Source organism: Hyperolius riggenbachi, chromosome 1 (assembly GCF_040937935.1).
Source record: "Hyperolius riggenbachi isolate aHypRig1 chromosome 1, aHypRig1.pri, whole genome shotgun sequence".
Classification (NCBI taxonomy): domain Eukaryota; kingdom Metazoa; phylum Chordata; class Amphibia; order Anura; family Hyperoliidae; genus Hyperolius; species Hyperolius riggenbachi.
In genome coordinates, this window is record NC_090646.1 from 380052568 (window position 1) to 380078121 (window position 25554).

General features: G+C 46.2%; 1 protein-coding gene across 2 annotated transcripts in view; it reads left to right on the forward strand.

Moving 5' to 3' along the window:
* The window catches only part of RIGI (RNA sensor RIG-I), a 108249-nt gene that overhangs the window by 81041 nt on the left and 1654 nt on the right, over positions 1 to 25554 (forward strand). For both annotated transcript variants that reach the window (XM_068234363.1, XM_068234364.1), the window contains 5 exons: positions 2614 to 2756; positions 3610 to 3700; positions 4470 to 4640; positions 7860 to 8011; positions 14982 to 15128. In XM_068234363.1, the coding sequence (XP_068090464.1) occupies positions 2614 to 2756; positions 3610 to 3700; positions 4470 to 4640; positions 7860 to 8011; positions 14982 to 15128 (704 nt within the window). The remainder of the gene's footprint in view (positions 1 to 2613; positions 2757 to 3609; positions 3701 to 4469; positions 4641 to 7859; positions 8012 to 14981; positions 15129 to 25554) is intronic.

Consider the following 25554-nt stretch of genomic DNA (forward strand, 5'->3'; position numbering starts at 1 on the left):
AGCTATACTGGGGCATTTTACTAGCTATACTGAGTACTACCTACCTATACTGAGCACTATACTAGCTAAACTGGGGCACTTCACTAGCTATAATGAGCACTATACTAGCTATACTGAGCACTATACTAGCTATACTGAGCACTATACTAGCTATACTGGGGCATTTTACTAGCTATACTGAGTACTACCTACCTATACTGAGCACTATACTAGCTAAACTGGGGCACTTCACTAGCTATAATGAGCACTATACTAGCTATACTGAGCACTATACTAGCTATACTGGGACATACTGGGGGGATCACGCGGCCAGCGTTTCCTACCCCCGGCTTACATGAGGGTCAATCATTTTTTCCTGTTTTTTGGGGTAAAAGTGGGGGGGTCGGCTTACATGCGGGTCGGCTTGCTTGCGAGTATATACGGTATATTGTTAGCATATAAAAAGTAGAAAAACCTGTTTTTATTGAATATTATGTCAGGGTTTAATACCGCTTTAAGGGCCACATGCAATTCACTTTTTCACCTGAGTTTTCTCCTGGGAGATAAATTTTCATCTTCGATTTAAAATAACTTTCCAGCACTTTTCAACTAAAAAAGTACCCAAAAGTAGGTGAAAAAGTACTATCAAAATTATTTTGAGTATCTTGTATTTTATTGACAAGTTTAAACATATCACCTAGGAGAAAACTCAGGTAAAAAAGTGAATTGCATATGGGTGTAAATGTCATAACTTAACATTTCACCAAAACAGCATCTTACCTATCTATCCTGTACATCCCAGCTGTGGCCAGTGTATCCTGAACGATTGTGTATGCGCTAAATCCGCAGGCTTTTCCCCCTTCACGGGGGTTAAGTGACAGGCTGCCCTGATTAGTACTAGTGATCCCCTGGCTGCACACTACCGCACACGCACAGTGTCGATACAAAGAAAGGCAAGTGATGGAAAGAGGACGGGCAGGTGGGAGGAGCGGAGCACAAGCATGGCCGCAATCCAAATCCAATGTTAAACTCGGCAACCACTGGCGGGCCAGTTTTTAATGCGCCGCGGACCAGATTTGGCCTGTGGGCCAGAGCTGGACACCTATGATCTAATTCCTTTCCTTCATTTCTTCAAAAATACATAATTCTCTTCAGAGACAAATTCATCAAACGTCACACATGATATATTATATAATATAGGAGTGCAGCAAAGCAGGTTGTTTTGGCGCGCCGCGCTGACAGCAGCAATGTTATCCGAAAGGGTAATTTGGGGTTCCTGAGATCGCCAGACCCCGAATTACATCTACCTCTGAGGTGCAATGACTCGGACGAGGAACAGTACTTAATGCCGCAGGAGATTTAAGTGACAGTATTTTTAGTTATTTTCAGCTCACTCTGCACCAAGCTCACTGGGGCGTACTGATAAGTACGCGGAGTGCAGCTCTTCTTTTGGTCCATTTGGGTGGTAATTGGCACTTTGAACCTTTCCCTTTAAGACCAAATGATGCTGTTGTCATGCTGGTGTACTGCTGCTATTGAAATGCAATAAAAAGATTACTATGCACCTTGGAGGGTCGAGTTCTGCCAGGAAAGTTTTTTCGTGTTGGATTTATGTGGAGGAGTGATGGACCTCTAATCCTGACAGGACTCCCCAATATACACCTTTCATCCCAGAGGCGGGCAGATACAATACAGATTGCCTTTAAGACCAAAGACATCTCTGACCCCAGTGGGCTGCAGTAGTGCCAGGGCGTCAGAAGTGACCTGAGTGCACGGCAGTAAGTAGTTGAAATCTACACCCTGGCGCATAAATGTAAAAAAGACGCTAGGGTAATTTGGGTGCAGGGCGAAGCCACACACCAGGACCCTCTGCCATTGGGCTTGCTCTGGCTACTGCCTCCACTCGCACAACTTAACCATGCTCACTCAGTTGGTGGCATGGAAAGTGTTGTTCCGGCGCCTTTTTTACGCGGTCCCCGCTTCCTGGCTGGAATAACAGGCCATAAATGGCACAGACAACTACCTGCTTCCGGAAGTAGTTAAGACCTGATAAGGAGCCATTTGTTTGGCTTAAAATGAACTAACGTTGTTGCCCTTTTCTGCCTGTCATCTTCTACCTGAAGTTTACTCTAAAATATATAATGTGCAACATTTGATGGATTTGTCTTTGAAGAGGAATATATCTTTTATAAGAATTGATGCAATAAAGGAATTAGATGCAGATTGCTTTGTTTCCAAGTGATTACTATATCCTCCTATTAAATATACTGGCTAACAGGTGTGGTGGAACACCAGGCAGATATGGTTGTTGAATACAGATTACAGATTCCTCAAATATGCATATCAATTAAAATTCTGGCAAGCCATGCCTGATCACTGCCATTATAACCCCGTAGGCACCAAAAGCTTTCTTCCACTCTTCCTTCCCTCTCCAGCCAGCAGAACACGCTGCTCAGCAGATAGCCATACCGCATGTTTGCATGGTAAAGGACTGACCAAAAGAATCAAAGATGGTTGTTTCAGATGAGCATTTTGCAAGTGTGTATGGGTCTTCTCATTAGCCCATGTTTGTTTAGGTGGGTTCTTGGGTCACATGTTTCCTTGGCAATAACCTGACTGTTGATTATTTAACAGCAAAGTTTCCAAGGTTAATGGAAGCTGCCAGCAACAATGAAAACCCAAAGCTGGAGGAGCTGCAGTTTATTCTGTCAGAATGCTATCGTGAGAATCCCGAGACACGCACACTTCTTTTTGTGAAGACCAGAGCGCTGGTGGCGGTAAGGCTTTCATGTAAAGTAAATGGTAAATTTTGGTATCATAAATGTATTTGGCAATAAGGAAACCTGGATTAAATTATTTTATTATGCTTTGAGCCAAAGGCATGATATTTTTTTGATATGTACACAGAATATTTTTTTTAAATATTTTACTGTACATTTATGCTGCATAATTAGGATCTGCATCCTAAATTAAAGCAAATACTGTTATACTGTACCTCGTAATGCCTTGTACTTATTGTGGGGGTGGGGAGATCCACAAGATGCCCCTGCACCATGGACGCACCAGGTTTAGCATATTTTTCTTTCCCTGGTTCATGTCCTCTAATTCTAGTTGTGGCTTATGGTCCGGAGCAGCTTATGGTCCGAAAAAATACGGTAACATTAATTGCACTTGTCATTGCTCTGGAGCATGGCTGCTTTACTGCAGTGATACATTCATTCCTCAGGGTGAAAAGATCCTCACATTTGAAGAAATCTGAACCATGCAAGCTCCCGTTCCTAATAACTCATTGTGTTGCACATGGTGAACAAGAAATAAGAAACACCAGAGTAACTTTAATTCCATTTAAAAGGTTGGAACCTGTCCTATGGAGGATATTACACTTTAAAAATAATGAAAATATAATTTGATGTTAAAGGGTTTGGTGGCCACGACTAGGTAAATTAATGGTTTGCTCTGTTCCCTTCTCCAGTCATGCCATGATCCTTCAGTAATGGCTACTTAGAGTAGTATTGAAGGACTAGTCCATAATTACTCCTGGCAAATGTAAATCATCTGTTCTGTCCATTACTGAGTTATTCTTCTGAATGTCAGTTTACTGTATAATTTTGGCATTTGTGCACTGTTCAGGCTCTAAAGAAATGGGTTGAAGAAACCGAAGATCTTTCTTTCTTAAAACCAGAAGTACTGATTGGTCGAAGTAAAAGACATGATAACTTAGGTAAAAAACAAATTGTGTTCAAACCAAGTAATGATAAGAGAGACCCAAACTATTGCCAGATCTGTAAAGGTAAAGAACCCTAGCCCATTCCCATATGATTGACCGATATCTTCCATTCTGCTTTATCTACAAAGTTGGTCGATTCAACATGTTATCAACCAGTTTTCATCGATCAAGCACACTGGGACACACTCGATTCTCTCTTGATTTAATAAAATGATTGAATCTAATGGTCAGTCTTACAGCAAAATCACTAGATGTATGGCCACCTTAAGATCTGGGTATTCCAGGTGTGAGTAAGGGTTCGCTAAATCATTTTGCAGTAAGCTATTTTGTTGTCCAATAGTGACCATTCTTCAGTGACAAATGTGACGTCTGGTCCATTGGCAGTTTTGTGTGATTACAGATACTGTGAGATCCACATAATTCATTGATTTGCAGACTGAAGTTGTGATTAAGTAAAGGGGTCCATTGGACCACTTTACAAGTTGATACGTCTGGTACTTGGAAATGGCCTCATCAAAATGTATAATTATTTCCTGATAGACAATGTTTGAATCATGTTGTTTTCTGCAAAATAGATAAGACAAATGAAATAACCTCAGTCAATGTAGGCAGTACAGAGAACAAAACCATGCAATAACTTCAGGCAACTCCGATTTGTTTATCTTACTCGGCCTCTGCTACTGTACACACTGACAGCACAGCAATAGAGCATTTGTCTGGTCTGCACACTGAATCATGAGGTTTTTGTATCATTCACTTTTAGGGATGACTCTTCCAAATCAGAAAGGCGCTCTGGAGACATTCAGAAGCTCAGCAGATAGCAAGCTGCTGATAGCTACATCTGTGGCCGATGAAGGAATAGACATCCCAGCATGTAACCTGGTACTTCTGTATGAATATGTTGGAAATGTCACCAAGATGATCCAAGTCAGAGGTACAGTACATATATTTCCAGCATGGCAATATGAAAATATGTTCTATTTGTGCAAGTAGGCACATTTGTGAGTTTTAGATTGAAAAGGCCTAATTCAGGCACATTTTTTAGAACTTGATACGATAAGAAAAAAATGTAAATTTAAAGTGACAGTGCAAAAAAAACGCTTCTTTCTTGTAGTACAAGATTGTATATTTTAGGGTGCACTGCCAACAACTAGCTGCTTCCTAACACTGCCTCCCTCTCCTCCTGTTTTCTCTCATGTGTCCTGACAGTAATGTGCTGTCATATCAGGGCAGGGTGGACTGCATAGGTTATCAGATAACAGGATTGAGGCAGGGAACACACTAGACTTTCAGTTTTCCGCGCGTATTTTTCTGCATACTTTTTCTGCACACCAAGTGTGTTTCCTTGCAGGAAAAGGCGTGCGTTTTTTCACAGCAGCTGATGTAAATGATAGAGGAAACTGCCAAAATGTGCAGAGTCGTCATGCAGAATGTCAGTTTTTTTTCTGCGTGTGAACAACACAGAGAGGGCTGGTGCACACCAAAACCCGCTAGCAGATCCGCAAAACGCTAGCAGATTTTTAAACGCTTTTTTTTATTTTTATGAGGCGTTTTGCTAGCATTTTGCGGATTGCTGCTGCGGTTTTCAGTATAGTAGATTTCATATATTGTTACAGTAAAGCTGTTACTGGACAGCTTCTGTAACAAAAACGCCTGCAAAACCGCTCTGAAGTGCCGTTTTTCAGAGCGGTTTGCGTTTTTCCTATACTTAACATTGAGGCAGAAACGCATCCGCAATCCAAAAAATGCCTCACCCAGGCATTTTTCGTTTCTGCAAAACGCATGCCGCTCTGGTGTGCACCACCCCATTGAGATACATTGACCAAGCAGATCCGCAGCCGCAAGCGGATCTGAAAACGCCCAAAAAGCCGCTCGGTGTGCACCAGCCCTAAGTGTGCACTAGCACATTGATTAACATGAGTTCTGTTTTTCTGTGCAGAAAACGCGCACGAAAACAGTCAAGTGTGTTCCCTGCCTGAAGCTACCTCTGCCCACCCATGAAATGAAACCTGTCATTGCTTAGGGTTATGTTTTAGGGAGAAGTTGAAAAGGAAGGCTGGAGTGAAGGTTGCAGCTATGTATAGTATGTATAGTACTTACTGCTGAAAGAGGACCGCCAAAAATGTGGTTTTTATCAGGGCTGTGGAGTCGGTACAAAAATCCTCCGACTCCGACTCCTCAGTTTAGGATTCCTCTGTCTCCGACTCCTCTAATTTGCATATTACAATCTTGTTCATTGAAAGTATGTAACATAAAATGCATCTCTTAACTGGCAACGCTTAGGAATTTTAAAAGACAACTGAAGTGAGAGGGATATGGAGGCTGCCATATTTATTCCCTTTTAAGCAATATCAGTTACCTGGCTATTTGGCTGATCTTCTGCCTCTAATACTTCTAGTCATAGACTAAAACTAGTCCTTGGTAAGAGTACTTTTAGAAGGTACAGACAGGAACAAAGAACATCTATCAGGCCCTAGGCAATGTAACTGTGGGTACATGTAAGAGTGATGTGCAGGTACTCTGCAGTGGAATGAGGGGAGTCTTCCTCTATTACACATTCTTCATGCACAATCTGAACCCGGTTTATGGGTGATAGACAACACCTCTGTGTTCAATGTGCACAACATTCTCATTGGATTCCCTGCAGCTCTGTGGGGAGCGCATATGGAGGGTATAGTACTACTGTGTAACTTAAAGTAAGCCTGAGACAGATGAAAATTTTATACGTACCTGGGGCTTCTGCTATGGGTCCAGGTACTTGAGCCTGTCGGGCGTAGTGCGCATGCACACATTCCGCCACCAGGAACGTACTACAACTGCGAAGGTCTATTGCGCAGGTGCAGAATGCTCCTGGCTGTGGAAGCGGCATGTGGCCGGACTGCGCTGACTGGCTGAATTACCAGGACTCATAGCAGAAGATCCAGGTGGCGGAGGAGGACAGCGAGGGACTGATTACCCTGATGGAAGCTGGAGGAAGCCCTAGGTATGTATAAAACTTTCCTTTTCATCCTTCTCAGGTACCCTTTAATTCGTAGTCTCCAAACCAAGTTTTAACAACCTATCAAATTATTTGATTTCATGAGCAAAGGGAGTGGATACATTTGCATAAACCAGCATCAACGCAGAATTATTAGCCTCTCATTGACCATCTCTATTAGTGACACAGCTACACATCAGGCTTTATTCTTACAGAATAGATGTTATTTAGTATATTTAAGAGATTCCTGTGTACACATCATATATACAGTCACAATCAGATATGTATAGATCTGATTTTAAAAATACGGGGACTGCAGCACAAGTAACTATTTTTGATTGGTTTATTTCATTTTTGTGGACTAAGCACAGCTATTACTGTATATAAATAATTTATGATGACTATTATCTGAGAAATAGAACATTTTATCATATTGTCTATTTTAATTACAGTTTAAATTCATTAGGAGTCGGAGTCGGTGCATTTTCCCCCGACTCCGACTCCAGGTACCCAAAATTGCTCGACTCCACGACTCCGACTCCACAGCCCTGGTTTTTATATTACAATATAATTTTTTATGCACATATAAATATATACATATTGTGCAACAACAAGAACAAAAAAATTAATGAATTAGGGCTTTGACTTATGTTTGAACTGCAAAATGGAAATGTATGATTTATCTGAGATGTACACGTTGTTATGACAACCATGTGGCCAGGGCCAACCATACCATGATGCATTCCAGGTGGCAAAACCTAGGGGAGAAAGGTGGGACACACATCTGAATAGCAGAGCGTGCAGCAGAGCGAAAATCCCTACTCCAGCAGTGATCCTCTTCTCCTCTTCACTGCAGTCTATCATTGTACAGCAGCCTATCTCCATAGGTTCCCAATGTCATGTGACATGCCTCAGGAGCCTACGGAGGTTTTCTCTACTATTCAAACAGTAGGAGAGAGACGGCCACCATAGCCCACAGGCACTTCTTATACATAGGGGGTGGGGGGACAGAACCTGTTCACACTGCTCACTAATCTTCTAAAGACTGGCTATCTCTAAGAAAGATTTCACCTCTCCCCAAATTTGTCATGCATAGAGGGAAATCTGGAGAGTCCAGAACAATATTTCACTAATCACGATAACTGAATGTAAGTCATTTATATAAATGTCTCACAGGTAGAGGAAGAGCTCATGGCAGCAAGTGCTATCTTATCACAAGCAAGAAAGAGCAAGCAGAGAGAGAGAGAAACAACTTGTTACACGAGCGTCTAATGAATGAAGCTGTTGCTCAGCTCCAGAAGAAGGACAGAACTGAATTTCTAAAACAGGTAACGCTTGCAATGCTCTTGCCTTTAAGTTGTGTGTTCGATCTGGTAAACACTATGAGCCATCATATGTTGCTTTTCTTATTGAACTAAGGGACAGGTCACACAGGTATTGAACCATTCACTGCTCAATTGCTATCCATTACAATTAATGGACAGCGCTTTTTTTACCACTTGAGGACCGCAGTGTTAACCTCCCCTAAAGACCAGGCCCTTTTTCTTGAAATTGGCCACTGCAGCTTTAAGGCCAAGCTGCAGGGCCGTACAACTCAGCACACAAGTGATTCCCCTCCCCCTTTTCTCCCCACCAACAGAGCTTTTTGTTGGTGGGATCTGATCGCTCCCCCAGTGTTTATTTTTTTTTTATAAATATTTATTTTATTTTTTTTTACAATACATTTTTTTTTTTGCCCCCACTCACTCCCTCCCCCTGTCAGCCAATCAGCGTGATCGGCTGTCATAGGCTTCAGCCTATGACAGCGGATCACTTCTGCAGTAATGGAGGGGCCAGCTGTGTCACATGGCTGTCCCCAGTACAGCTGCAGATCACAGCTCTGTACAATGTTTATAGACGGCGGTTTTGCCATCTAACAGTCTCCAAGCGGTGATCGCCGCTGGGAGACCAAGCAGGAGATGCGTGCGCAGCCTGCGCGTGATCTCCTGCTAGCCCCATAGACAGCCATTCACGCCAATCGGTGTGGAGCGGTCCTGGCGCTGCCGCACCGCTCACGCCAATTGGCTGGGAGCAGTCGGCGAGTAGTTAAACGTCCGTACCACCTTAGCCCGTCATTCATGCAAACGCTGTGCTTTTGTTTCATTTCGTCAGGATCAGCTAAGCGCAGCGCTTCTGTCTCCTGGGGGAGTCATTGCTGGCATTGAGTGATATACAAAGAACAATCATTTTCAGCACTTATCTGCACAAACACAGTACCAATTTCATTCATTTAACCCCTTGCATACCAGCAGTCTCTGGCCCCATAATGAACAGAGACTGTTGGTACCACAAAACCGGCGATTACTGACGAATAGCCGCACATGCCCGCCACTCTTGCCGGTCATGCTGCTCTCCCATCACCACAGGCCATCGATATGACGGCAGAGCTCTGTGTGCCGGTAAGGAGCCGCTTTCATTGGCTCCTGACCCTGTCCATCAATGTAAGCCAATGGGATTGACTCACAGAAGTCACACGGTCAGGAGCCAATGAAATCAGCTCCTAGCCGGCTCACAGAGTTCTGCTGTCATATAGACGACAGGGCGAGTGAACTGCGGAGGGGAGAGAGCGACAAGATTGCCATAGCAGCAAGGGCACTAATTTCCGAAGCAGTTAAAAGAGAACCCGAGGTGGGATTTAATGATGTTAGTGGGGCACAGAGGCTGGTTGTGCACACTGTCACCAGCCTCTGTTGCCCTATAGTGTTCCCCCAGGATCCCCCTGCGCTCTGCTATCCCCAGCGCCGTGCTAGCGACACACAGCATGTCGCCAGCAGGCTGCTTACATGTGACTGTCTGTCAGCGCCGCTCCTCTGTATCGGCACTACCCGCCCGCGTCCCTTCCCTCCCGCTGATTGGAGGAAAGGGACGCGGGCGGGTAGCGCCGATACAGAGGAGGCAGGGGAGCGGCGCTGACAGACAGTCACATGTAAACAGCCTCGCTAGCACGGTGCTGGGGATAGCAGAGCACAGGGGGGTCCTGGGGGCACACCATAGGGCAACAGAGGCTGGTGATAGTGTGCACCAGCCTCTGTGCCCCACTAACATCATTAAATCCCACCTCGGATTCTCTTTAAAGAGACACTGAAGCGAAAAAAAAAATTGTGATATAATGAATTGGTTATGTAATACGGATAATTACTAGAATTTTAGTAGCAAAGAAAATGTTCTAATATTTTTATTTTCAGTTATATAGTGTTTTTTATAACATTGCACCATTTTCTAATATTTGCATTTTAGGCACTACTCAGCATTCTAAATGGGTTCAAAAGTTTACTAGCCTGCTCTGGAAAATCTTCTCTGCAGAGGGAAAAAAAAGATACATTGTCTTTTAAAGCTTATTATCTCAAGTGTCTGGCAGAGTTCTCTGTGACTTTGAAAGTCGTGGAGCTCAATGGCTAATTTGCATAAATAACAACTGGACTTTCTTAGCTCTTCCTTTACTGGAAACAATATTAGACTTGTGTCTCTGCTGCTAATGTTTTTTTTTTCTTAGCTGTACTACACATACAAATCATTAGATCATCATTTTTTTTTCGCTTCAGTGTCTCTTTAAATCCAATTCCTGTCAGAGCCGCAGCACCACCTACAGGACGTAGATTCTTACTGCTTTGAAGCAGTTAAATATGTAAAATAATTCAAGCAAGCTGCTATAGCAGTGGACATATTGCCTATGCTGCTGTTGCAATGAGGTCTCTTTTTGATAAAGAATATACATCAGAATAGGAGTAGCAGTGCATGTAAGTGATGTAGGTGGGGTCTGGTCTTCTATTCTGCCTTTGGGCTTCCACCGATCATCACATTGACCAGGACACTTTATCCATTACTATAAGTAGGGTTATTTTCCACTGCTGCTGGTGTTTTTACAGGAAGTGATATTCTTGAGAGTTTGCATTTAGTGGAAAAAAGACAAAGATTGGCATTGAGACAAAGATGTTGGAGTGGGTTGATTTCAGTGGACTCCTGAACCAACAGGAGGTAAAATGTTCAGGAGGCAACTAATAAGAAATTGTGTTATTTGAAAGAAATATGGCCTCAATTCACTAAGCAGTTTAGACTAGTCTACTGATGGTTTTTAGCCTACTGATGGTTTGGTCAGTTGCATCAAAGGGGAATTCACTATTACCAAATGTTTTAGACCTGTTTTTAGACCTGGTCTAAAACATTTGGTAATTAGGTGGGTAAAGCAGGGGAAATGATCAAAAGATGCAATTCACAAACAAGTAGCTATGACTGACATCCTTTTCCTTTGATGAGCTCTCCTCTGCATACAATTAAATTCCGGCATAATTAATTCAAAAGGTTCCATCCTCACATCTAAAGGTGCGTACACATGCACTATTGTAACAAACGACGGGTCCGTCAGACCCTCCAGCGGCACAGTCGTTCTACCGACAGCAGTACGTGAGTACAGGCTGTCGGCAGACTGATAAGACGCGGGAGGGTCTGACGGACCCGTCATTTGTTACAATAGTGCGTGTGTACGCACCTTAAAATACCTCACAGAATTACTTTACAGACAGAAATCAGCTGGTCTAATCTGTGTCAGAAAAAAGTGGTTACTCCTTGTTTGCCTTTGTGAATTGTGTAATTACTAAATGTTACACCAGGTCAAAAAACAGGTCTAAAAACATTACACCAAACCATCAGTAGACTAAAAACCATCTGTAGACTAGTCTAAACTGCTTAGTGAATTGAGGCCTAGTTAGTGTTTTTTTGTGAAAGAAATAGTGAAAGTTATTTTTTCCCTGACTAAAACTAATAAATACACAAACAAACACTGGTTGACATGACAGCTGGGGGCCCCAGACTCTCTCACTGACCGGGGCCCCCAAACCACCATGCGATACCTAGATGGAAGTGCGGTGGGCCCTGGACCTCTCGCCCCCAGGGAATTCACTTCCATTGCCTCTATACTGAATGCTGACTGCAACACACACAATTGCTCACTCCCAGCTCTAGCAATTTCCTACCTTTATGTGGTCAGCAGGCGCCTGTTAGCCAATCAGTTGCACAGTTATAGACCCTTTCTAGGGATGCTCATTCGAATTTCGTGGAAATGCAGTTTCCGCATTTCCGATTGGAAATTGCATTTCCGCATCGGAATGCGGAAATCGGTAATACAAGTGCGGTAGGCGGATTTTCGCGGAAATTTCCGCCGACTCGAACATCGATTTTCTCAAAAACTATTAGGTCTTTTTGAAAACTTTTTCTTCATCTTGTTCAGTCTTCTGTTTTATAAACCCTGAAAATGTGGTGTTTCTAGAACCTATGGGGGCTTTGCTATTAATCGCTAAAGTCGGTGAATTTTGACTGTAATTTAAAATGCAGAAAATCCGCATTATCCGATATGCGATAATTTTAAGACTCAGAAGACTCGGAATGAATAAACCAATCAAAGAATGGGGAATTAGGCGGAAATTTCCGCATTCTCTGATTGGCTTATTCATTCTGAGTCTTCTGATTGGCTTAAAATTACCTCATATTGGATAACACGGATTTTCTGCATTTTATATTACAGTCAAAAGCCGCTGACTTTAGCGGTTAATAGCAAAGTCCCCATACCAATTTTTCAGGGTTTATTAAACAGAAGACTGTGACCAAGATGTAAAAAACTGTTTTCAAAAAGACCTTATAGTTTTTGAGAAAATCGATGTTCAAGTCGGCGGAAATTTCTGCGATTTCCGGCGGAAATCCACAGCAGAATGCGGAAATCGGTGGCAGTAAGCAGAATCGGTAATTGGCAATGGGGGAATGCGGATTTTCCGCGGAATCGGAAATGAGCATTTCCGACAATCCCTAGGCAGCATTCAGGTGGGAGGCTTTGGTTTGATGTAATCATAGATTACATAGCTAGCAGGACCGCCCCATGCAGGCACCTCTTCCACAGGGATCCCTCCCTAACCACTCACCTGTCACCCTCATCCTGAAAAAAAATTATTTAAAACCACAAACACTGGTTCACAAGACAGCTAATAAATACTAAAAAAAATACAGTAGAATCTCCAAGATTCGCCCCTTCTTAACCCCGGACACGACCAAGGTGCTCATCCATGCCCTCATCATCTCCCGCCTTGATTACTGTAGCTCCCTCCTTCCTGACCTCCCCTTGAAACGCACTGCCCCCCCTTCAATCAGTGATGAACGCGGCTGCAAGACTCTCCATTCTTCGCACCGCTCCGCATCCACATCTCCCCTCTGTAAATCCCTGCACTGGCTCCCTATCCGTTTCAGGATAAGATTCTATGCCTGGCGTATAAATCTGTGCACAAAACCTGTCCTACCTACATCTCAGAGCTTGTTCACAGGTATACACCAGGTCGCCCCCTCTGATCCTCCAATGACCTTCGCCTCACGCATTTCCCACTCCCATGCCCGCCTGCAGGATTTCTCAAGAGCCGCTCCCACCCTCTGGAATGCCCTTCCACCGCCCATCAGACTTGCTTCCTCCTTCAACACATTCAAGCAAGCCCTCAAAACCCACCTCTTTAAGATGGCCTACCCACCCCCTACCACACAGTAACTCTATCACTAACTCTCTACTGAATATTAATTTCACAGCCCCACCTAGTGTTTCCACCCCACCCCTTTAGATTGTAAGCCTCTGGCAGGGTCCTCCCTTCCCTTGTGTAATCTACAGGATTGTGTGCTCCTGTCCTATGACAGCCTGTACTTGTATTACTGGGCCTACCTAACCAGCCCATATCGCATGATCATGTATTTTGTACAATTTCCCTTGTATAACTTTGTTCTATGTTGTATAACCTAATGTCTGTCATCATTGTATATATTTATTGTCCAGCGCTGTGTAATATGTTGGCGCTTTATAAATTCAATAAATAATAATAATAGTTATAGTAAACTCTGATTTAATAAACCTCTGGATATAGTAATCTCAGTCCTCAGGTCCCAGCAACCGCATCTGTATAAATATAAAATGTATGACCAATTCTGCCAAGTAGCAGGAGCAGGCCCAGTCCGCCCATGATGCCAAGTGAGGCAATTTCCTCAGGCAGCAGAAGTCTGGGGGCAGCACCAGGCAGAAACAAGACGTGAAGAGAGTGCCTGGCCAACCTATACTGGGGGCAACTCTACCTGGCTAACCTGTACTGGGGGGCAGCTGTACCTGGCCATTCTATACTGGGGGCAGCTGTACCTGGCTTGCCTATACTGGGGGAAGCTGTACCTGGCTTACCTATACTGGGGGCAGCTGTACCTGGTCAGTCTATACTGGGGGCAACTGTACCTGGCTAACCTATACTGAGGGCAGCTGTACCTTGCCAACTTATACTGGGGGCAGCTGTACCTGGCCAGCCTATACTGTGGGCAACTGTACCTGGCTAACCTATACTGGGGGCAGCTGTACCTTGCCAGCCTATACTGGGGGCAGCTGTACCTGGCCAGCCTATACTGGGGGCAACTGTACCTGGCTTACCTATACTGGGGCAACTGTACCTGGCCAGCCTATACTGGGGTCAACTGTACCTGGCTTACCTATACTGGGGCAACTGTACCTGGCTAACCTATACTGGGGGCAGCTGAACCTGACCAAACTATACTGGGGGCAGCTGTACCTGGCTTACCTATACTGGGGGCAACTGTACCTGGCTTACCTATACTGGGGGCAGCTATACCTGGCCAGCCTATACTGGGGGCTACTGTACCTGGCTTACCTATACTGGGGGCTACTGTACCTGGCTTACCTATACTGGGGGCAACTGTACCTGGCCAACCTATACTGGGGGCAGCTGTACCTGGCCAACCTATACTGGGGGCAGCTGTACCTGGCTTACCTATACTGGGGGCAACTGTACCTGGCTTACCTATACTGGGGGCAGCTGTACCTGGCGGCAACTGTACCTGGCTTACCTATACTGGGGGCAACTGTACCTGGCTTACCTATACTGGGGGCAGCTGTACCTGGCCAACCTATACTGGGGGCAACTGTAAACTACGAATACTGGGGGCACCTATACCTGGCCACCTACCAAATTAATATGATATGATTCTGCCCTCCGATACTCCCAGTGCAGGTGCAGTGATGCCCAACCCGGCCGACCAGGAAGAGGGTGCCGAAGGGCATTTAGGAGGATTGGAGGGGCAGAAAGGAGGAGCAGTGACCATCAGGTCAGCTTACCATACATGCCTGCTCCCCGCGTTCCTCATATTAATTTGGGCTCTGGTATCCTTTACCTAATTTACTGTGAATTTTTTTTGCTTTACTGTGAATTCATTTTCTATGATCTTGTTTTTTTATTTCAGAACATTAATATCCAGAGAGAGGAAAAGAAGATGCGTGATTTTCAGAAGCACTTCAAAGGACGGGAACTGTCTGAGGAAAATAAGCGGCTGCTTTGTGGCAGATGTAAAACATTTGCATGCAATACAGACGACATCAGAACTATAAATGTAGGTGGAAAATTCATGCAGTTACTATATAGTTTTATCTTTTTTTTCACATGATTAGGTATTCAAGCTGTTAGGGCTTATTCAGAGGAATGCCTGAAAAGAGTGTTTTTAATTTATTTGTGAACCCAATGGATGGCTTTGAAGTGCCTGAGTCATTAAAGAGAACCTGTAATAAAAAAAAGTTCCCCTGGGGGGTACTCACCTCGGGAGGGGGAAGCCTCAGGGTCCCAATGAGACTTCCCACTCCCCTGTAGCTGCAGGCAGTCCAGCGCTGGCTCCCCCGGAGTGTCCCGGAATCCTCCCATGACAAGCCTGACAAGCGCTCATAAGCGCTGATTTATTTACCTTGCCTGGCTCCAGCGGGGGCGCTGTTGCGGCTCTCCACACGGAGATAGGCGATAATAGCCGATCTCCGTCGGGTCCGCTCTACTGCGCAGGTGCAGGAGACTTTAGCCGATCTCCGTTGGGTCCGCTCTACTGCGCAGGTGCAGGAGACTCGTTCAGACCACTACAAGACATTGTAATTGCAAATTAACAGGAAATGTTGAAAATGCCATTAAAGCCCAAACCCATTAAACCCATGTTCATAGCCATGAGTCTCACCATGGTACAGATTGGTCCAGCACTGCTAATAGAATGATGGAGCAGAGGCCTCTGTTGTGGAACACATCTTTGGCTCCCAACAGTGACTCCTACAAGAATAAGGCATGGAATTAATTGGTGCAGAAGTTAGTTCCCAGCAGGGCCGTTTTTAGGCATAAACATTCCAGGCCATTACCTGGAGAGCCAGTGGGCCTGGGGGTCTCCATGCCCCTGGATTAAGCTTCTCCACAATTAAGCCCCACCCCTGGACTAAGCCCCACCCCCATGGGTGTTCTGTCACCTGCTTCTGCTGCATGTGGATAGTGTAAGTTGCAGGCAGCTGCCACTGTGACCCTCCATGGCCCTCTTAATCTCACCTCCCTTGCATCCCTCTGCCCCCGTGACTCCTTCTGTCCCCCGTATTGCCTTATGTCCCCCATTTGTGTCTCCTTCTGTCCCCCGTTTCACCTCTGCCTCCGTGTCATCTTCTGTCCCCTTTGTGCCTCGTTCTTCTCCCCTTTGTGCCTCCTTCTGTCTCCATGTGCCACCTTTGTCCCTGTGCCTCCCTATGTCCCCCTGTGCCTCCTTCTGTGCCCATGTGCTTCCTCTCTCCCCCTATTCCTCCTTCAGTCCACCTCTGCCTCCCTCCTTCTGTCGCCCTTTGTGCCTCTTTCTGTCTCCATGTGCCTCATTCAGTCCCCCTGTGCCACCTCTGCCCCCTTGTGCCTCCTTCTGTGCCCCTTTGTGCTTCACTCTGCCTACTTGAGTCCCCCCCTGCTTTCTTCTGTCCTCCTGTGCCTCTTTCTGTCCCTCTTTGGGCTTTCTTATATCCCCCTTTGTGCCTCCTTCTGTCTCCCTGTGTGCCTCCTTCTGTCTCCCTGTGTGCCTCCTTCAGTCCTACTGTACCTCCTTTTGTCCCCCTTTGACTCCTTCTGACCCTCTGTGCATTCCTCTGTCTCCCATGCCTCCTCCTGTCCCCTTGTGAAACCTCTGCAACACTGCATCCCACTGTCCCTAGGCTCCTTTTGTTCCCCTTTGTTCCTCCCTCTGTCCCCCATGCCTCCTTATTACCCTTGTGCCACTGTCCCCGTCCCCGTCCCCCTCCTGCACTCCCCAGCCCAGTGTGTAAATGCAGAGTATAGCGTAGCAGAAGCTGTGCTTTCACCTACCTGCTGGTGTTCAGTGCTATGCTTGTGCAACCATCCTGTCTGTCTCCTGCAGTGGCTGGATAGTGTACTGGTTAAGGTCTCTGCCTCTGACACAGGAGACCAGGGTTTGAATATCAGCTCTTCCTGTTCAGTAAGCCAGCACCTATTTAGTGGGAGACCTTGGACAAGACTCCCTAACGCTGCTATATAGCTCACCCTAGTGGCTACAGCTTTGGCGCTTTGAGTCTGCCAGGAGAAAAGCGTTATTTGTAAATGTTATTTGTCTTGTCTTGTGTCAGCTTCCTCTAGTGCTGGCACCTCACTCACCTCATGTTGTGTGAAATCATGCTACATGCAGTAGAAGATGCTGGGCACTAGGCCGAGCTGTCAGACGGAAGCACAGCACTGAACTCCAGCGGAGAGGTGAGAACACAGCTTCTGCTGCGCAATATTCTGCATTTGCACACTAAGCTAGAGGAGTGTTGAAAGGGGGTGTGTAACAAAATGCGACAGCATCAGCGGGTTGTTTGTATCTACAGGGGACTCCCTGTACAAAGCAGCCACCTTAAACGCCACATGGTTCATATAATTTAGTGTGTGTGTGTTGTTGTTTTTTTTGGGGGGGGGGTGACACATGACTTCTTGCCTGGAGTGACAAAAAGGCCAAAAACCGGCCCTGGTTCCCAGAAGTAGACATATTAAATGTGTGTGATTGATGTTTTCTTTGCATGTCACATATTGTTGGAAACTTGCAATTTGATCATTTTGACCAACCCATGGGCAAGATAGACCAGTGTCCTGATGTCTACAAGACAGTTTGTATGGGTGTATAGTAGAAGAGGTCTCTCAGAAAGAGTTGCTGAGTTAGTTCAGATGCATGTTTTCCTTTGCAGGAAGTGAGAGTATAGTCTCCATCTGAGTTCACTTTTTGTTGATTAAGTCCAGGTTTGTGTGTTTCTTTAGAAGTTCACATGGCATATATCCTCTGTGTCAGCCTGTAAGGAGGTGCAAGTTTGTCGTGCATAAGAAAGAGGCAAGTATTTATCTCAGGCTAGCAGGTGATTAGTCAGGGGAGGAAGGGGGAAAAGGAGGGCCTGTCCAGAAATAGGACCCCAATTGTGTTGCAGCATTAAAAACAGGCATATAACAGTCACCTCAAACAGTGCTGGATTTGTACTTTTTACTGCCCAAGGCCACTATCACCAGCCGCCCCTTAGCCAACAGCAACTTCTTTCCACATACTTTTACAGGTCCCAGAAATCAATGTATTTAAGTGTGTTGTGTTATTTTTAAATTACATAACACACACAATTTGCATACGTCCTTGTCTCTCACCTCTCATCATCTGCTGCAGCTCCAATGCACTGGTCAGTCTCTCACCAGGTGGGGGGCATGCAGTTTTTATTCTTCTTCAGGGAGGTCACTCTCTGCATCCATACCCTGGAGTTTTTCTGACCTATCTGGCAGCCTAAGGAGTGACTTGATGCAACAAATTTTACTGCCCTTCCACAGCTCTGATAGGTCTGAGCTGGGCGGAGGGCGGAGTCGGACGTTGACAGCTTAGGTCAGAGACCTTAGGTTACAGACCGTGCCCCTTGTCTAAGACCCAGCCATCTGTAGCCACCTGCCGCAATCATGCACAGACTCCATGGAGGAAGCAGAACAAAACACAACGGGTCCAGAAGACTGTTTGCAGCAGAGTGCACAGACAACACTGGCATTAGGAATAGCATGGTCAGGCGCTTGCCTCTGTGGTCCTCATATTTGGCAATTTTACTACCTGAGTGTGCTAGCCTGCTGTCTGCCCCTTCCTCCCTGGTGCCTTAGGTCATGGCCTTAGTGACCTTGTCAGAAATCCGGCCATGACCTCAAAGCGGAGAATCTATATTCTCAAATGCTGGATGTTACGGGATAGGGAAGGCAGCTCTTTGCATCTGCCAGATTATTCTTTTAGGTAAAGCCTCAGTGTCTGTTTCTGACCACCTCAGTCCATAATCTGGTTTGTGTATGGCAGCCTCCTGCCTGCCTCCAACCTACAAGAAATCCGCCTGGCAGACTTACTCACCCCATCGATCCCACTGTTCACGCTGTTCCCCCCGTGTGACGCCACACACACAACACTTATTGTCCCTCTATCGCCCCCCTCCTCCCCCCTGTATAGCAACACAGTGTACTGTCAGCTACACAGCTAACACGCATGTGTGCAGCCCGGCCCATTGATGTCGCCCAAGGGGATCGGGTCCTGTGATCCCTTGGCCAATCAGTGTTCTCCCAGTCACTCAATGAACATTGTTACTGCTAGTAACATTGTTCATTGATTGATAGTAAGGGAAAAAAAAAAGTTTAAATGTTTAAAATAAAAAATAGTGTAAAAAAAAGTGTTTGTGTCCCCCCAAGGCAATGATTGGTGCAAGGGATCATGGGGTCCCTGAACCAATCAGTATGCCTGAAGGTCCATGCCCATGATGCGATGTTTACTGTGATTTTTTTCCGTGTCGGGCGACTTTTTTCACGTCAAATGGTTTTCATGATATCGCATAATATTGCTTAATGAAATTTAGTTAGTAGTACAGTAGTTCTGTGTTACCTCAGATCAATTGGGTGTTGATAAATTTGGGTGCCGCCAAAGGCGCCCATGTATAAAGCTGCTAATATCGACAAGAACAGTAAATTTGGGCTCCGAAGTTGCCCAATAAAATAGTTACCAAGGGGACCACCCACTATAGAAACTGCTGCTATAAATATAGTGGCTATAAATATAACAATACCAGGCGCCATGCACCTACTATTTATAACCGCAGTTTCTATAGCTTGCGCCGACTGGAAGACTTGCGGGTCGAATTGCAGAGGAGGATGGTGAGGGAGTGATTAGCCTGGAGGGGGCTGGAGGAAGCCCCAGGTATGTATATTGTTTTCTTTAGTGCCCATCTCAGGTAGGCTTTAACTGCTTGCCGACCGCGTCACGCTGATGGGCGTGGCAGTGGCGGCAGCCCCAGGACCGCCTAACGCTGATCGGCGTAAAGTCCTGGGGCAGCAGTTTGCAGGAGATTGCGCGCAGGCTGCTTGCGCATCTCCTGCTCGGGGGGCGGAGCTCCGCCCTGCCTTCAGTCTTCGAGCAGCAATTGCGATTAGCAGCAGCGCTGTACTGGCGACAGCCGTGTGACACGGCTGTCCCCTCCTGAGGCTGGGGAGTGAACAGCTGTCATAGGCTGAAGCCTATGACAGCTGATCACAGTGATTGGCTGGCGGGGGGGAAGGGAGGGTCCAGGATAAAAATAATAAAAAAAAATAGCACAATTTATTAAAAAATAAATAAAAAAAATATTTACTTTACAAAACACAGGAGGGCGATCAGACCTCACCAACAGAGAGCTCTGTTGGTGGGAGAAAACTGGGGGGGGGGGGGGGGGGGGGGAGAATCACATGTGTGCTGTGTTGTGCGGCCCTGCAGCTTGGCATTAAAGCTGCAGTGGCCCATTTTACATAAAATGGCCTGGTCACTAGGGGGATTTAAAGAGAACCCGAGGTGGGAATTACTTTTACTATTGGGGCACAGAGGCTGGTTGTGCGCACTAAGACCAGCCTCTGTTGCCCCATCGTGTGCCTCCATGTCCCCCCTGCTCGCCGCTATACCCCCCGCATTGCTGGCGACACGCAGCGTGTCGCCAGCTCAATGTTTACCTTGCGCTGTCAGTCAGCGCTGCTCCCCTGCCTCCTCCGCATCGGCGCACCCGCCCGTGTCCCTTCCCTCCCGCTGATAGGAGGGAAGTGACGCGGCGGGTGGCGCCGATGCGGAGGAGGCGGGGGAGCGGCGCTGACTGACAGCGCAAGGTAAACATTGAGCTGGCGACACAGCCAGCAATGCGGGGGGTATAGCGGCGAGCAGGGGGGACATGGAGGCACACGATGGGGCAACAGAGGCTGGTCTTAGTGCGCACAACCAGCCTCTGTGCCCCAATAGTAAAAGTAATTCCCACCTCGGGTTCTCTTTAACACTGCAGTCCCCAAGAGGTTAAAGGAGTCATCAGAGAAATATAAAGAAATGAGCTTTACCCACCTGGGGCTTTCTCCAGCACCTTGTAGCCGACTGTCCCACGCTGTCACCTCCGCTCCCTGCTGCGGCTGTCCTGCTCTCGCCGCTCGGTATTCAGGCTGACCGCGGGGTCGGCCTTACTGCGGCTGTGCGAAGCGCCGCTGTCAGTCATGGCCACGTGAGCCACGGTGAACTGCGCAGGCGCAGTAGTTCTGCGCCTGTGCAGTTTGCCGCAACCCATGTGGCCATGATTGACAGCGGCAATTCGCACAGCCGCAGTATGGCCGACCCCGCGGTCAGCCTGAATACCGAGTGGCGAGAGCAGGACAGCCGCAGCAGGGAGCGGAGGTGACAGCGTGGGACAGTCGGCTACAAGGTGCTGGAGAAAGCCCCAGGTGGGTAAAGCTCATTTCTTTATATTTCTCTGATGACTCCTTTAAGCCACCAGCAAGCATGAACATACTCAGAATAATTTTTTCAGTACTTTTTCACCTACTTTTTGGTGTTTGTTTAATTATATCATCTGAGCCTGCATCCTAGAGAACACCTGGGCAATAAGGCAGAAATAGACAAACATGGATAATATTTAAGAGGAAAGGGCCCATATTCAATTAAGTTTTCTCCTAAGTTTTCTCTTTGGATATATTTTTTACACCTTGAGCCACCAGCAAACAAGAAAATACTCAGAATAATTTGACAGCCCTTTTTTTACCTACTTGTTGGTACTTTTTTCAATTGCAGAGTGCTGAAAAGTTATTTTAAATAGATGAAAAGTTATATCATAGGAGAAAACTTAGGAGAAAATTAAGTAGATTGTGCCCTCTACGTGGAGTTCCCCTTATGAAATAATATAACTAAGGGTTAAGTCCAGGGTGGGGTGTGTCACAACATTGTATATCCGTTCAATCTTCAGTTCATTTGTTGTACACCTGAGGAAGAGTGAGTAGCTTGAAAATGTTTGCGTATTTCCTTGTGTTCAATATAACATGTTGCCAAGCAAGGGTGCTTCTTTGTTGTTATTTGATCATTAAAGCATACCTGAACTGTTCTTAAAATTGTAGACTTTTACTTAGCTAGGGCTTCTTCCAGCCTCCCGTAGTCTGAGGTCCCTCGACATCTTCTTGGTCCCCTCTGTTCTCACACTGGCAGCTTTGTAAGAGGTGTGACTGCGGCTCCGGTCATGCCAACTAAGAATGTGCGATCTTGTCCATTCAAACTCATCTCAAAAGAATGAACTGCGCATGCACAGAACCCCCCCCCCTGGTGTCAGAAGTTCGATTAAGAAGAGAGTGTGGACAGGACCATGCATGCGCACTCACGGTGACCAGTGTCCCAGTCAAACCCAGAGAATGCTGAGGGACCTGACAAACTATGTGGGGCTGGAAGAAGCCCGAGGTAAGTAAAAACCTACAACTTTTAGCATAGTTTAGGTGTGCTTTAACTAGAGCTCCACACATCCACTCACAACATGTCAAGGAACACGCTTCCAGGGCTTTTTAATTTTTGAAGTGTTAACAGGCTTTAAAGGGTGCCTGAACTGACATGTCACATGATAATAATAATAATAATGGCAGTATTTGTATAGCGCCTTTCTCCTGTCGGACTCAAAGCGCTTGCGAGGCAGCCACTAGAGCGCACTCAGTAGGCAGTAGCAGTGTTAGGGAGTCTTGCCCAATGAACTCCTTACTGAATTACTGCTTACTGAACAGGCAGAGCCGAGATTCAAACCCAGGTCTCCCATGTCAGAGGCAGAGCCCTTAACCAGTACACCATCCAGCCATTGATGAGATAAATGTGTATGTACAGCACCAAGCCTACATAGAACGAGGCTATGTTTCCTTTTTTTCACTCTAAACTTGTAAGTTTAGACAACAGATAAAAATGGTCAACGTAAAAATTGCAGTCCCACTGCTATACAGCGCTCCTAAAATCAACAGATGCAATATGTATCAAATACGCATATAAATGTACTAACTCCACAGCCACATACATAAAAATTCACAAAGCTCACATGTATATAAAAGTCCCAATATAGGGAATCCAGCTGCGCTATTGTCTTGGGCCGAGCTACTTCCTCCTTAAAACATTAAAAACATTTGACCAGCGCTGCACAATCTGTATGTCACTCCCACCACCAACACCACGTGGAGAGCGACTCACCTAGTTTGTAGGACCATCAGGTACAGTGTTCTAATGCGCTTGTGGGGCATTAACAGGCTCCCCTCGCCCATCCACCGGACTCCACTCCTGTCGCAGTCACCACATCAATAGATGTCCCCTTAAGTTCCAGTGTTTCCTCAAAGAGATAAACCAGGGGCCCCAACCGTCCTGGATTCGTCGGGGCGGTCACGGGTTGGGGGAGGGGTCCTGCTGTCCCAGGATACCCCTCCTTGTGTCCCGGCAGGCAGAGGAGGTGAAAAAATGATCGAGGCCCCAGCCGGCGGATGCGGTGTGTGGGGCGATGTGTAAGATAATACTGTCCCTCCCTCCCTCCGAATGTGCCCCCCAGTGTCCCCCTGTATGTAGAGTATAAGAGTGCAGCATAGCGGGCAGTCTTACCATTCCTCGTTGCGTAGACGCGTACCTGGCTCTGGCTTCCATCTACTTCCTGTGACGTCACTGGAAGCGAAGAGCCATAGATGCCCGTACGCGACGAGGAATGGTAAGACTGCCCGCTATGCTACGCTCTTATACTCTACATACAGGGGGACACTGGGGGGCACATTCGGAGGGAGGGAGGGACAGTATTATCCTACACATCGCCCCACACACCGCATCCGCCGGCTGGGGCCTTGATCATTTTTTCACCTCCTCACCTATATATATATATATATATATATATATATATATATATATATATATATATATATATATATATATATATATATATATATATATATATATATATATATAGGGGTGTTTCAGGGGGTGTGGTTGAGGGTGTGTCAGGGGTGTGGCTTAAGTGTCCCGCTTTCTCATCTCAAAAAGTTGGGAGGTATGGATAAACACCTCTCATTGTGCAATATTGTTACAACATAAAAACAATTTATTCCTAAATTGCACTCACATTTGGTTTGAGATAAAAGGGCACATAGAGTTTTGTCCCGCGGGCTCTCCCCCGGGCTGACCGTTTGGCTTCCTAAAGTCCCTGCAGGCACTCTCCGCTCTCCCCTCTCTCAATCCACATTGCAGCACACCTCATCAGGGCTCAGAGCTATGGCGGCTTAGCGTGGCTTTAGTTTGTATCTGTAAGCTCTGATTGGTGGAAAAACCTCCCCCATGATTCCTTTCAATAAAACTTTATTCATGCGTTCCAGCGTGGCTAATAATCCCCAGTGTTGTGGCCACTGCTGCAAGCGCTGAATATGCAATGCATCTACTTTCACAAATTCTATGGAACTTTAAAATGCTTTATAAAATATGCAAAACACTAAGAAATATGTTAAAACCTACCCTGCTCAGCATAATATTTTTTTAATTGCAGCCCGGTAAACTGATTTGTTGAAGAGCCTTTGGTTTATATACATGAGCTTGGCGGTATGAAAAATACCGCCAGGGGGCAGCGCAACAGTTTTTTTTTTATTTTTTTTTTTTTTAAATCATGTAGCGAGCCCAGGGCTCGCTACATGATAGCCGCTGCTCAGCGGCATCCCCCCCAGCCCCGCCGATCGCCTCCGGCGATAGGCGATCAGGAAATCCCGTTCAAAGAACAGGATTTCCTGGAGGGCTTCCCCCGTCGCCATGGCGACGGGGCGGGATGACGTCCGTCAGCGACGTCGGGACGACATTGGGAGACCCGATCCACCCCTTGGCGCTGCCTGGCACTGATTGGCCAGGCAGTGCAGGGGTCTGGGGGGGGGGGGGGGCGCGCGCCGCACCGGATAGCGGCGATCGGGCACGCGGCGGCAGCGATCGGGGTGCTGGCGCAGCTAGCAAAGTCCTAGCTGCGTCCAGCAAAAAAAAATTATTTAAATCGGCCCAGCAGGGCCTGAGCGGCACCCTCCGGCGGCTTACCCCGTGTCACACACGGGGTTACCGCTACGGAGGTTAATTCAGCATAAAAATTACAACATATTATTGGTATTAATTTTCAGAGGATAATATCAAACAGACTTTCTTGGTCGTGGATTTTGCTGCCCCGGGAGGCAGAGCTTTCAGCTGCAGCTCTGCCTCCATGTGTGTCAATTCACACGTATATCCGCCTCTCCCCCGCCCCTCTCAGTGAAAGAAGACTGAGAGGGGCAGGGAGAGGTGTCAATCCGGGCTGATGGACGCATGTAGAGGCAGAGCTGTAGCCGAAAGCTCTGCCTCTCACGGAAGCGATACCCGCAATGTGCCCAGGGGAGTTTGGGGGATGTAGTTACAGTTCAGCCGTGGGGATGCGGCATTTTAGTTAGGGCCATCATGTTAAAGAGATTTTTAATATAAAAACATGATTTTTATGAGACTTCAGATTCTCTTTCATATACTGATTAGTGTGTTTTGCATATTGTATAAAGCATTTTAAAGTTCCGTAGAATTTGTGAAAGTAGATGCATTGCATATTCATCGCTTGCAGCGGTGGCCAAAACAATGGGGATCATTAGCCACGCTGGAACGCATGAATACATAAAGTTTTACTGAAAGGAAACATTAGGGAGGTTTTTCCACCAATCAGAGCTCA